This window comes from Lipomyces tetrasporus, assembly GCF_029532465.1.
Source record: "Lipomyces tetrasporus strain NRRL Y-64009 chromosome Unknown POJ06scaffold_11, whole genome shotgun sequence".
NCBI lineage: Eukaryota > Fungi > Ascomycota > Lipomycetes > Lipomycetales > Lipomycetaceae > Lipomyces > Lipomyces tetrasporus.
The window spans coordinates 487,177-497,593 of NW_026611606.1; the positions used below are offsets into that span (position 1 = coordinate 487,177).

Genomic DNA, 10,417 nt, shown 5'->3' on the forward strand with positions numbered 1-10,417 from the left:
ACTTCCAGTGAACTCTATCTGTAACTCGTTTCGCCCAGGTCCTAGCGCGAGGACGCCATAGCGTTCCGATGAGTAATTGAATATATTATTACCAATGCTTGGTACACTCAAATTCTAGGTTTTCGAGATCCGTCAACCACCGACTGCGGAATGAGGATACTAGTCACGCTAATGATAACGGCAAAGCTTCTTAGTGTTGAGCAATACAGTGTTGTTGCGTCCTGTGTCAATCTTCACACGCTGACATTGCTGACAGGCATGTTGACGGCTCACTGCAACGCCTCTTTACGGTGCACTTGCAACCTGCGATAAGTTAGTACAGTATGCATGCGAATTGCGCTAATGTCGCTCTGTCAGTGGGCGCACGGCATGAGAAGTGTCATCCACGTCCTTCAGCACGTAGTTTGTTCGTTCTGATTCTTTGGGACGCGTAATTGCCATGATTGAGGCGTCAGTCTCTATCAGCCTCACTGTCACTTTGATATATCTGTATTAAAACATCTGACTGGCACTTCTACAGTGACTTGATCTGTCGCCCAAGTTAACATCTTCCTGGAATGGCAGAAAAAGATTCTCTCCTTTCCTCGTCCGATGAGGCAGACGAAAAGCAGCCCCTCAATGTTCAAGTAGCCCCAGAGTCAGACGCTTCTTCTGTATCAGAGGAATCCAACAAGGGATATTCTACAATCGCTGGCCTTGATGACGAGTTCGCGGGCCTGTCTGATCATGACGCTGAGACCTTACGACAACAAGTCCATATTGCAACAATCCCAGCTTCATTCTTCAGGCTGTTTAGATATGCAGATAAAAAGGACTACGCTATTCTGGCTCTTGGAGTTTTGGTCTCTATCGGAGAGGGTCTCATGAGGCCTTTGTTGGCGATTGTGTTCGGCGCAGCTACCCAAGAATTTACCGACTTGCCAGCAGGGTCAATGATGTCGTTTTTCAATGGGTCCTATTATAATCAGGTTAATTCGACATTTGCGAGTCACAACAATACTGGCTGGCTATACTCAGGGCCGTCTTACAGTGAAGGATATGATTACGAGTCCTCTACAATGGACAACAGTGAATTTGTCCGAAATGTCAGTCTATTCGCAGTCTACTTTCTTTTGCTTGGCGTCGGGGTCACTGTAATGGCATATACAAAGTCGTTTGTGTTTATCGACAGAGCAGACGTCTTGTCGTCTAGGATTCGGGAGCAGTATCTTACCGCGACTCTCAGACAAAATATTGGTTACTTCGACAAGCTAGGACCTGGTGAGATCACTACCCGCATTTCGTCAGATACCGCACTTCTCCAAGATGCTATGTCCGAGAAAGTGGCATACATTATTTCGCACTCCACAACATTTATTGCAGCCGTCATAATAGCCTATTCCCGGTCGTATATTCTCTCATCGATTATCATTGGAAATGTTATCATGATCATTCTTATCTCTTACTTCGGCTCCAAAGTCATTACTAAGTTCTCCGAAAAGTCTCAGGAAGGGTATTCAGTTGGTGGAAGTCTGGCAGAAGAAACGGTCTCCAGCGTCCGTAATGTTCAGGCATTCGGTATTCAGGACCGTATGGCCCAAGCATATGATAAATTCCTTGACGTATCTGAGAAATGGAGCATTAGAGCAGGATATGCTAGCGGTCTTCGATCTGGTCTGACGTTTATGTTTGCCATGTCCATCGATGCTCTCGTGTATTGGCAAGGAGTGCAAAGGTTGACTGAACAAAAAGTCGAAGTCAGCACTATGCTAACAGTAGGTCTCACCCATAATTTTCTAATTATGTTTGCGTATCACTAAACAATTAGGTCATCTTCACCCTGTCTCAGGGTGCGTTTGCATTCACGATTATTTCACCATACCTTACTAGCATTTCGATTGGGCTTGCGGCGTCGACCAAGATATTTGCGACAATTGATCGTAAGTCGGCTATTGATTCCTCTTCTGAGGAGGGTGACCAGTTGGAGGAGGTGAAGGGTGATATCGAGCTCCGCAATGTTCGCTTCATCTATCCGTCCCGTCCCAATGTCACTGTTCTCCGCGACTTTAGTCTCAAGATTCCCGCCGGAAAGACTGTTGCTCTCGTTGGCGCGTCTGGATCGGGCAAAAGTACTATTGTTGGCTTGATTGAGCGCTTCTACAATCCTCTGGGCGGTGAGATTTTGCTTGACGGACACAATATCCTGGACTTAAACATTCGATGGCTTCGTCAGAGAGTCGCATTAGTCTCACAGGAGCCCAGTCTGTTTGCTTGCTCCATCTTTGAGAATGTCTGCTACGGTTTGATCGGTACGCAATATGAGCATGTCGCAGACGTCGAGAAACGTGAACTAGTTGTCGAGGCTTGCAGGCAAGCCAACGCATGGGATTTCATTCAAACGCTTCCAGCCGGTTTGGACACTGATGTTGGAGAACGTGGACTTTTGCTTTCAGGCGGTCAGAAACAGCGTATAGCTATCGCCAGGGCAATCGTGTCAAATCCTAAAATTCTATTGTTGGACGAAGCTACGTCTGCATTGGACACGAAGAGTGAGGGAGTTGTTCAGGAAGCACTTGATCGAGCATCGAAGACAAGAACTACGATTGTATGTATTGTCGATTGGCTTTTTGTTCTCAGCTGACCCTTGATAACAGGTTATTGCCCATCGTCTCTCTACCATCAAAGATGCCGACTTGATCGTTGTTATGCGAACCGGTGAGATTCTTGAGCAGGGCACCCATACGGAGCTCCTTGAAACAAAGGGCGAGTACTACAATCTTGTTCAAGCCCAAAGTATCGAGGATTTGAAGGAAACAGCCAAACCGTCGGACAGTAGCACGGAGAAGGAATTAGTCGATGCGAAGTCTGGAATCGAGCTGGCCACCTTAGGAGTGGCTCTGACCGAGGTAACGACTTCGAAAACGGTTGCCAGTGCTATCTTCCACAAGGCGGTCGAGGTCACTAAACCAGCTTCTCTTGGCGAAGTCATCGCCATGATTTACCAGATTTCCCGGAGAGATCTTACGGTTTTACTTATCGGTCTTTATTCCGGGGCGATTACCGGTATGGCATACGTTGGTCTTTCGATATTGTACGGTACGGCTCTTCAACGTATCCAGCAGTACAATAACCCAAATGATTATGCTCTGCTCAGAAGGTCTATCTACGCCGTTGCAGGATTTCTGTTCATGCAGGCTATGGTTCTTTTCGTTACTAGTGTTGCGTCAGGCAGCATGTTTGGCTATGCATCCAGTCGCTTGGTCCGCCGTATTCGCGCTATTGTTTTCCGTCATTTGTTACGTCAGGACATCTCATATTTTGACGACAGTGAACACTCTACGGGTTCATTGACAACATCTCTTGCCAGGGATGCTCAGAGTATAGAATCGATTGGTGGCGCGACAGCGAATAAATTGGTGGAGTCAATAGTGACATCATTTGGGGGGTTTATATTTTGCATCGCATTTGGATATAAACTTGGTTTAGCTCTTTTGAGCGGGCTTCCCGTTATGCTCGCCATTGGATATTACCGGTTCAAGTTCATGACAAATTTCTCAGAGACGACGAAGAGCCACCACGCGAAATCGTCCAACTTTGCATGCGAGGCCACATCGTCCATTCGAACGGTAATATCTCTTACAAGAGAAGAAGAGATTCTAGAGCGTTATCGAACGACTTTGGCAGTAATTCTGAAAGGCAATCGAATTGCGAATATGAAGTCCGCTGCACTTATAGCTCTTGGTCGTGGAATGCAATACTACGTCATGGCCCTCGCCTTCTATTACGGCGGCACCCTTGTCGCCGCTGGCGAATATAGCTTGCGCCAGTTCTTTATCATCTTCATTATTGTGGTATTTGGGCTAGAGAATGCGACGACAATATTTTCGTTTGCGCCTGAGATGAGCAAAGCATTGCAAGCTGGCAGGAATATTAAGAAGTTATTAGATTCCAAGCCCGAGGTTGATGCTTGGAGTACGGAGGGCAGTATTATTCCAGAAGACGAGATAAATGGCGAGATCGAGTTCCGGGATGTTCATTTCCGGTATCCAACCCGGCCTGATGTGCCCGTCCTGAGAGGCTTGAATCTGTCGGTCAAGAAGGGGCAGTTTGTGGCACTAGTTGGTGCGTCTGGATGCGGAAAGAGTACGACAATAGGACTGATCGAGTCGTTTTATCGCCCACAATGGGGAGCTGTTTTTATGGACGGGCGCGATATCTCGAGCCTCAATGTTTCCGAATATCGAAAGAACATCGCGCTCGTGCAGCAGGAGCCTGTTCTTTATGCTGGCACGATTAGATATAACGTTGCGCTCGGTTCACCGGATACCGTGACGGACGAGGAAATCATTGAAGCTTGTAAGCAAGCCAACGTCCACAATTTTATCACGTCCCTACCTGACGGATATGATACTCTATGTGGTACAAAGGGATCTCTTTTATCTGGTGGCCAGAAACAGCGGATTGCAATCGCTAGAGCCCTCATTCGGCAGCCAAAGGTTCTCCTCCTTGACGAGGCTACATCAGCACTTGACAGTGAATCCGAAAAAATTGTCCAGGCTGCACTGGATGTGGCTGCGAAGGGTCGAACAACCATCGCGGTTGCGCACAGACTAAGTACTATCCAGAATGCTGATGTCATTTACGTGTTTGAGGATGGAAAAATTTTGGAGAGTGGTACGCATCAACAGCTGTTGGCTAACCGGAGTAAATACTTCGATCTGGTACAATTGCAGGCATTAGAAAAGAATTAGACTTGGGTTTGTGAGATTAGACTTGTCATCTGGGCTTAGGAGGAGGTATCTGTATTTCAGGGATAACAGCACTGGAAATGGAATAGGATAGACATAATTACCATTCTAATCTAGAGTGAATCGCCCTTCAAATCCTACCATTAAATTTTCTTGATGTCAACCCGGCATCGTTCCCACACCTTATGAAACATCAGCTCATTCTCGGTCTCTTCACTCGCTGCAATCGCATTCTTAGCTTCCTGTAATGGCGCGATATCGACGACCGCGTAAGTTCCCGCCGCACGTAGCTTCGTCAATGCGCCCGGGTTGATGGCAACAACGTTATCGACGACCTTGGCAAAATATCTTTGCTCTGACGGCACGATCAAGATATCAGGTCGAGCGACGCTCATCTCAGCTAATCCGAGGTATGAAACTTCGAGAGGAATGTCAGGCTGTCCAGGAAACACTGGATACAGTGACCGCTGCTGTAGCAAGTTCTTCACTGCTCTGGCCAAGATATTACGCTCGAAAATATCGTTTGTCCCTGCGCGGTGAAGGTACTCGACTTTGGAGATTTGCATGAGAACGTCAATGTTCGCAATCGCGAGGACAGAAGAATTGACAGCCACAAATGCCGGGTTGGAAAGCCACTTTGAACGCTTAGGCATTCCCAGAGCCTTCTTCGCGTCTCCCACGGGTGGACATGGAAACGAGACGTGGCGCTGAACTGCCTCTCGCTCGCCCGATTCGGGAATAAGAAAAGTTTGAACTGTTGGAAGTGCAGCCTCAAGACGCCGAAGTTCGGCAGTGATTGACGCCCGAAAGAGATCTTCGAGTGTGTTAAGCCCGGCGTATGGTAATGCGTCGGGATCGACTAAAAGTGGGTGCGTCGTGTCGATGAAGGGGCCGAGGAGAATGACGACATCGGCTTGGGCAGATATGGACTGATCGATAAGTTCGGTTAGTGGAGCAAAGGCGAGGTCGTCATGTGTGGAAAATGGTCCCTTGGCGATAATCATACGCGTAGGAAGTGATGCAGTCTGATGGAGAGTTCGAAGAGGTGAGACCGCGAAGGGCAACTCCGGCAATGCCAGGACCTCGCGGACAATGAACGTAGTGCCGGAAGGGTTACATCCACGTAGAGCCACGATTTGGCCTGGAAATAAACTAAACCACCCCTGATGATTGCCTTGAGTATGTGGCTCAAGCGACAATTTGAGTGGCACTCGTGCTCCGGACCCTATTCGTCTGCTTGTTTCTAGCAGCACTGAGGTCTCATTCACTTTCGATAAATCCGCTGCATGTACCGAATCGGACACTATTCTTCCAACAACAATAACATCATCATGTGTAATCGCAGCTGGGTTTGAGAGCCTCTCTACCGCGGTGACTAGGACTTCGTCTGGCTTGTCGCTTTTTCGTATTTCCTCTGCTAATTGCTCTTGGACAAGATCCGCAAACCGCTCTATCCTCTCATCAAGGTATTCTGAAGCCTCAAGTAGTACTTGCCGCATAGTTCTATATTGGTACTTCTTGATGTGCATAAAAGCTGTAATTTTGGCCTTCTCGGACGTTACGTCTGCCAGTTGTATTTCAATCTCCCCGTTCAATGTCTCAAGGACCTTGCCCGCGTCAGTCCTCGTCGCGAACGTACCATTCCTATGGAACCGTATTAGTAACCTCTCTAGTGTTTATGTGTCAATACGTAAGTCCTTACTTCTCAGAAAGGGGCGAGCTCTTCAGTGGCGTCAGTGTAGTAGTCGACGCAGTAAATTTCCGTTTCGCAGGTGTAACTCCCGGCGCAGGAGACGACCCATGTTGAGTATTAGCCCCGCTTGCAGCTCGCTGCTTCATTTGTTTCCTCTCTAGCTGCGCCTGGAATTTTTGTCGCAAGTCATCAAGCAGTTCTTTTGTCACAGGCACGGTAGAAATGTCACTTTTTCCGGCAAGTTCGAGTCTGTAGGATTCGAGTTTGTAGAAGAGGTCCGACGGGCTTAGTGCGTAGGAGTTCTGCAAGGATTGGCACATCGTCTCTATTTCTTGGTCGACATTATCGCCCAGATATGGCGCCATGGTGGATTGCTCTATTGATGGCATGGTAGAGGGTCACAAGCGAAGATGCTGCTATTGTAGATATCGTATTGGTTCTGGCTGCCGTTAATAGACGACGCGTTGAGAAACTAACAAGGAGCATGCGCCAGGGTTGGGGCTGACAGGTTTGAACGCGTCGCGAAGGAGCGCGTCACATACGCGTTGACTGTGACAAAGCCATGAATCCTCTAACCCAACGGTGCGGTGACGACGAGCTATCGAACAGCAGTCCGTTGAATAATTTAATAATGAGCTGTTAGCACCCCTTAGAATCTACAATCAGATAATGAGATAATGTATTAGCGATAAAATTAAATCATTAACAGTTAATGTACACTGAGGCAGTAAGAACCACAAGAACGTCCTTCGCTGTGTACCAAAGTGGTATGACACCAAATTCAACAGTCGTATCCTACATAGTTCCATCTTGCTTCGTCTCTAGACCTTATATTCGCATTTGCCATGACCCCATTTGGTGCAGCAGGGATTATGAAATGTGGCTACTTGTCGAAGAAAATTTCATGGTGGCGCTGAGATAATTCAGCAAGTGCGTTCGCATTATCCATATCTGCAATAAAACTGTCAGCAACTACTACAACAGGACAGGAATCACATAAAGTCATGACCTACCGATATTTGCGCCAAAATCCATCCCGTCGAGCATTTTCAACGACAGATCCGGTTGTACTCTGCCAATAACCTCGTACACATTTCCTTCCTTAAAATTGCTATCCTGCATTCAATGAAATGTCAGTAAAGATTAATTTCTCGGGGCCTCTACTTCACTGGGAAAGTAGGACGTACTCTCGTGGCGTAGACAGTGACCGATCCGGCAGCGTCGAGAGTCGCAGTTTCGCCGCGAATATCAGTAACCTTTCCGATCAGACGAACAGGCTTGCCCTGAAATAAGTGCAATAACGGGGCGTTCGCACGGGGAGTAATTTCGCTGCTCATGGTAAGCAATAGGCAAGCCGAGAAGATATCAGTAACTGTGTGAAGACCTGGCTAGCAGTTTGACGGAGGGGTCGGGTACCAACCAACGCAACCGCTGTCAGCCGCGCACAAACTCTACACCGGTGCGGTTGTACCAGCGCTCATGTGCATGTTTTTCCATGGCGAAAACAATCGAAAGGAGCGCATAACGAGCCCTTTGTTCTAGTTCGTTCGCGGTCAAAAGGTCAATAGCATTCTGCTATGCCTTTTTCTCTCAGTCAAACTAACATCTCTTTCCAACTGAGGACTGATGCATTTCTTTCTGATCTTCTCTCAGCTGTTTAACACCGAGTATGCTCCAAGCCGGGCAAAATTACGGTGCCAACAGTAAACCCTGGCTCAGTTCGGGTCGTAGACTAGCAATTCCTGATATCGACCAGGGCAGACACAAGGTCGCCACTGCCAAGGCGCACAACTTTACAGTTCTTGGGTCAACCGGGACCGACAGATGTGTTGTGACCGAGAGGTTAGGTCCCGACGTATTCCAGACAATCCCGCGCAAGGAAAGTGGAGTGATCGGAGAGACTGAACAATTTCTTCCTATCCTGTATACTGACAACAAATGGCCATCGCTACAATATAACAGCCCAGCACTTTACAAACCCTTCGTCGCATATTTCAGAATGATATATATTGACAATAGATAGAGCAATACAGAAGTTCGACCGAACCAATTCTATACCAATTACACCGCTCGTGGAATTTCTCCCCTCTTAGTGCTATAATCGTTGAACCACTGTTTCACTTTCTCGCTCATCGTGGCCACTTGTTCCGTCAATCTCCAAGGGATATCTAGCTTATCCATAACAACCTCTACAAACCTCGCCTTGCCCTCCGCCGCAGCGAACTCTTTGCTCAACAGCAACTCCTCCAATTCCTTCTTTGTAGTGACTTTGGCGGAGATGTACTTGCTCTCGTCCGCCCCGAACGTCTTAAATAATCCAGTCCAATTCCAATGCGGTGTGATATCATTATACTTGGCTTGCGGTCCGTGAATAGCGCGCTCGATCGTGTAGCCGCTGTTGTTAATCAGGAAGATGATTGGGTTATATCCATATCTTGTAATTGTGGATAATTCCTGAGCCGTCATCATTGCGCTGCCATCTCCCTCAAACAGTACGACACGTGCCTTGGGACCTCCCTCAGCTTCGATTTCCCTCTGAGCCACACAGGCTCCAAGTGCAGCTGGTAGAGCGAAACCAATGGAAGAATAGTACAACTGGGTAGTAAAGTTAACGTTCTTTGGAAACTGCGCATCGTTGATTCCATACTGTGCCGTGCCCGACTCCGCAAAAACGATATCATTAGGCTTCAAAAAGCTATCGCCCATATATTTATAGAAGTACGAGGTTGTGATATCCGCCGGAGATTCAACAGTCTTAGGAGGACCAATGTTGAACGACTCCGCAGTCCTGAGCTCGGGCAACTTCGACTTGTCTATCCGCGCGACGAGCTTTTCCAAGATGGGAAGGAAGTGGAGGCCATCATGACGCACACCGAAGATTTCAACATAAGAGGGGTGGAGCATGATCAAGTTCTTTTCATCGATAAAGCGCGTGAAGCCACCAGTGTTCGAGTCGCTGATCAATGGTCCGATATTAATGACCACGTCTGAGCTTTCGACGGCGTCGGCGACACCAGGTCGCGATAACCGTCCGTTATACTGTCCGACGAACGAAGGATGATCTTCGTCAACGAACCCTTTCGCCATGTCGGTTGAGAACGACGGGATTCCGGTCTTTTCGATAAGTTCCATGACCAACTCTCGCGCGCGATGACGTCTAGCAAGAATATCAACCAGAATAGCCGGAGACTTGGACTTGTAAATTGCGTCAAGTATTTCGAGCACGAGTGCGTCTTCTAGAGAAGGATCGGGGTTGACGATCTTGAATCTAAGCGCAACATCCAATTTGGCTCTCGGAACTGGAGCGTTAACGATGTCTATATTTTGTCAGCAAAAAGCTACTAAACCACCATCAAAACTAGCTGACCAAGTGGAACATAAATGTAACCAGGCAGTGACTTGCGCCAAATTGTCATCAGCACGCGATCAATCTCCTCTGCAAGTGTATCAACGTCATCCAGCACAGCACAAACGCACCTAACTGGCGCGCTCATTCGCTGGTACACAGAGTGATCGGGGTTTTCCGAGTCTGATCCTCCAGGCAGTGTATGATGCATCCACATGCGATACTCCATCTCGGGACGAGCCGGCGTCCCGACAATGTGCAAAACAGGGACATGCTCAGCAAATGATCCGGATACGCCGTTAATGGCTGACAGTTCGCCAACGCCGTATGTCGTGATGATCACACCTGGGAGACCGCGGACACGACCATAGCCATCAGCAGCATAAGCAGCATTGAGCTCGTTGCAGTTGCCAACCCAATCGAGGCCCTCAACATTAAAAATATGGTCGAGGAGCGTCATATTGAAGTCGCCAGGACATCCAAGGATTTTGGTGATCCCAAGCTGCCGGATGCGTTGGAAAAGGTAGTCGCCTAGAGGGATTGTCTCTGTCAGAGTCATAGTAGTCTAGATCGTTCAAGATCGTTCAAATGGTTAGTGTGTAAGAATAATATGTAGTGCTAATCGGTGTAGCGAGGAACAGAATAGTCTTG

The 10,417-nt window shown here is 47.8% G+C and overlaps 4 protein-coding genes across 4 annotated transcripts; 1 reads left to right on the plus strand and 3 right to left on the minus strand.

Moving 5' to 3' along the window:
• Positions 1–86: 86 nt before the first annotated feature.
• On the plus strand, positions 87–4,827 carry POJ06DRAFT_278273 (P-loop containing nucleoside triphosphate hydrolase protein). Its single transcript, XM_056189741.1, has 3 exons — positions 87–1,754; positions 1,808–2,584; positions 2,634–4,827. Exons 1-3 carry the CDS (start codon positions 558–560, stop codon positions 4,728–4,730), a joined length of 4,071 nt encoding a protein of 1,356 aa, XP_056040896.1. The 5' UTR covers positions 87–557; the 3' UTR covers positions 4,731–4,827.
• POJ06DRAFT_215046 (DNA polymerase alpha/epsilon subunit B-domain-containing protein) lies at positions 4,828–6,860 on the minus strand. Its single transcript, XM_056185513.1, has 2 exons — positions 6,430–6,860; positions 4,828–6,371 (listed from the first exon to the last, which is right to left on the minus strand). Exons 1-2 carry the CDS (start codon positions 6,807–6,809, stop codon positions 4,871–4,873), a joined length of 1,881 nt encoding a protein of 626 aa, XP_056040897.1. The 5' UTR covers positions 6,810–6,860; the 3' UTR covers positions 4,828–4,870.
• A 148-nt stretch (positions 6,861–7,008) lies between these two features.
• On the minus strand, positions 7,009–7,837 carry POJ06DRAFT_261383 (replication factor A protein 3). Its single transcript, XM_056188616.1, has 3 exons — positions 7,608–7,837; positions 7,434–7,536; positions 7,009–7,371 (listed from the first exon to the last, which is right to left on the minus strand). Exons 1-3 carry the CDS (start codon positions 7,755–7,757, stop codon positions 7,304–7,306), a joined length of 321 nt encoding a protein of 106 aa, XP_056040898.1. The 5' UTR covers positions 7,758–7,837; the 3' UTR covers positions 7,009–7,303.
• Positions 7,838–8,462: 625 nt separating this feature from the next.
• Positions 8,463–10,325, minus strand: POJ06DRAFT_286119 (thiamine diphosphate-binding protein; the record flags this gene model as incomplete). The annotated part of the gene is made up of 2 exons (XM_056190216.1): positions 8,463–9,737; positions 9,788–10,325. The coding sequence occupies 2 exons, from the start codon at positions 10,323–10,325 to the stop codon at positions 8,482–8,484; spliced, it is 1,794 nt and encodes a 597-aa protein (XP_056040899.1). The 3' UTR covers positions 8,463–8,481.
• Positions 10,326–10,417: the final 92 nt, after the last annotated feature.

Bases quoted from the DNA above. Each gene is read 5' to 3' on its own strand.
- POJ06DRAFT_278273 (XM_056189741.1), top strand. From the start codon at position 558: ATGGCAGAAAAAGATTCTCTCCTTTCCTCGTCCGATGAGGCAGACGAA. The intron at 1,755-1,807 runs GTAGGTCTCACC...CTAAACAATTAG, and splicing joins AAGTCAGCACTATGCTAACA to GTCATCTTCACCCTGTCTCA. The intron at 2,585-2,633 runs GTATGTATTGTC...CCTTGATAACAG, and splicing joins CGAAGACAAGAACTACGATT to GTTATTGCCCATCGTCTCTC.
- POJ06DRAFT_215046 (XM_056185513.1), bottom strand. From the start codon at position 6,809: ATGCCATCAATAGAGCAATCCACCATGGCGCCATATCTGGGCGATAAT. The intron at 6,372-6,429 runs GTAAGGACTTAC...ACGGTTCCATAG, and splicing joins AGCTCGCCCCTTTCTGAGAA to GAATGGTACGTTCGCGACGA.
- POJ06DRAFT_261383 (XM_056188616.1), bottom strand. From the start codon at position 7,757: ATGAGCAGCGAAATTACTCCCCGTGCGAACGCCCCGTTATTGCACTTA. The intron at 7,537-7,607 runs GTACGTCCTACT...CATTGAATGCAG, and splicing joins TCACTGTCTACGCCACGAGA to GATAGCAATTTTAAGGAAGG. The intron at 7,372-7,433 runs GTAGGTCATGAC...GTTTTATTGCAG, and splicing joins GGATTTTGGCGCAAATATCG to ATATGGATAATGCGAACGCA.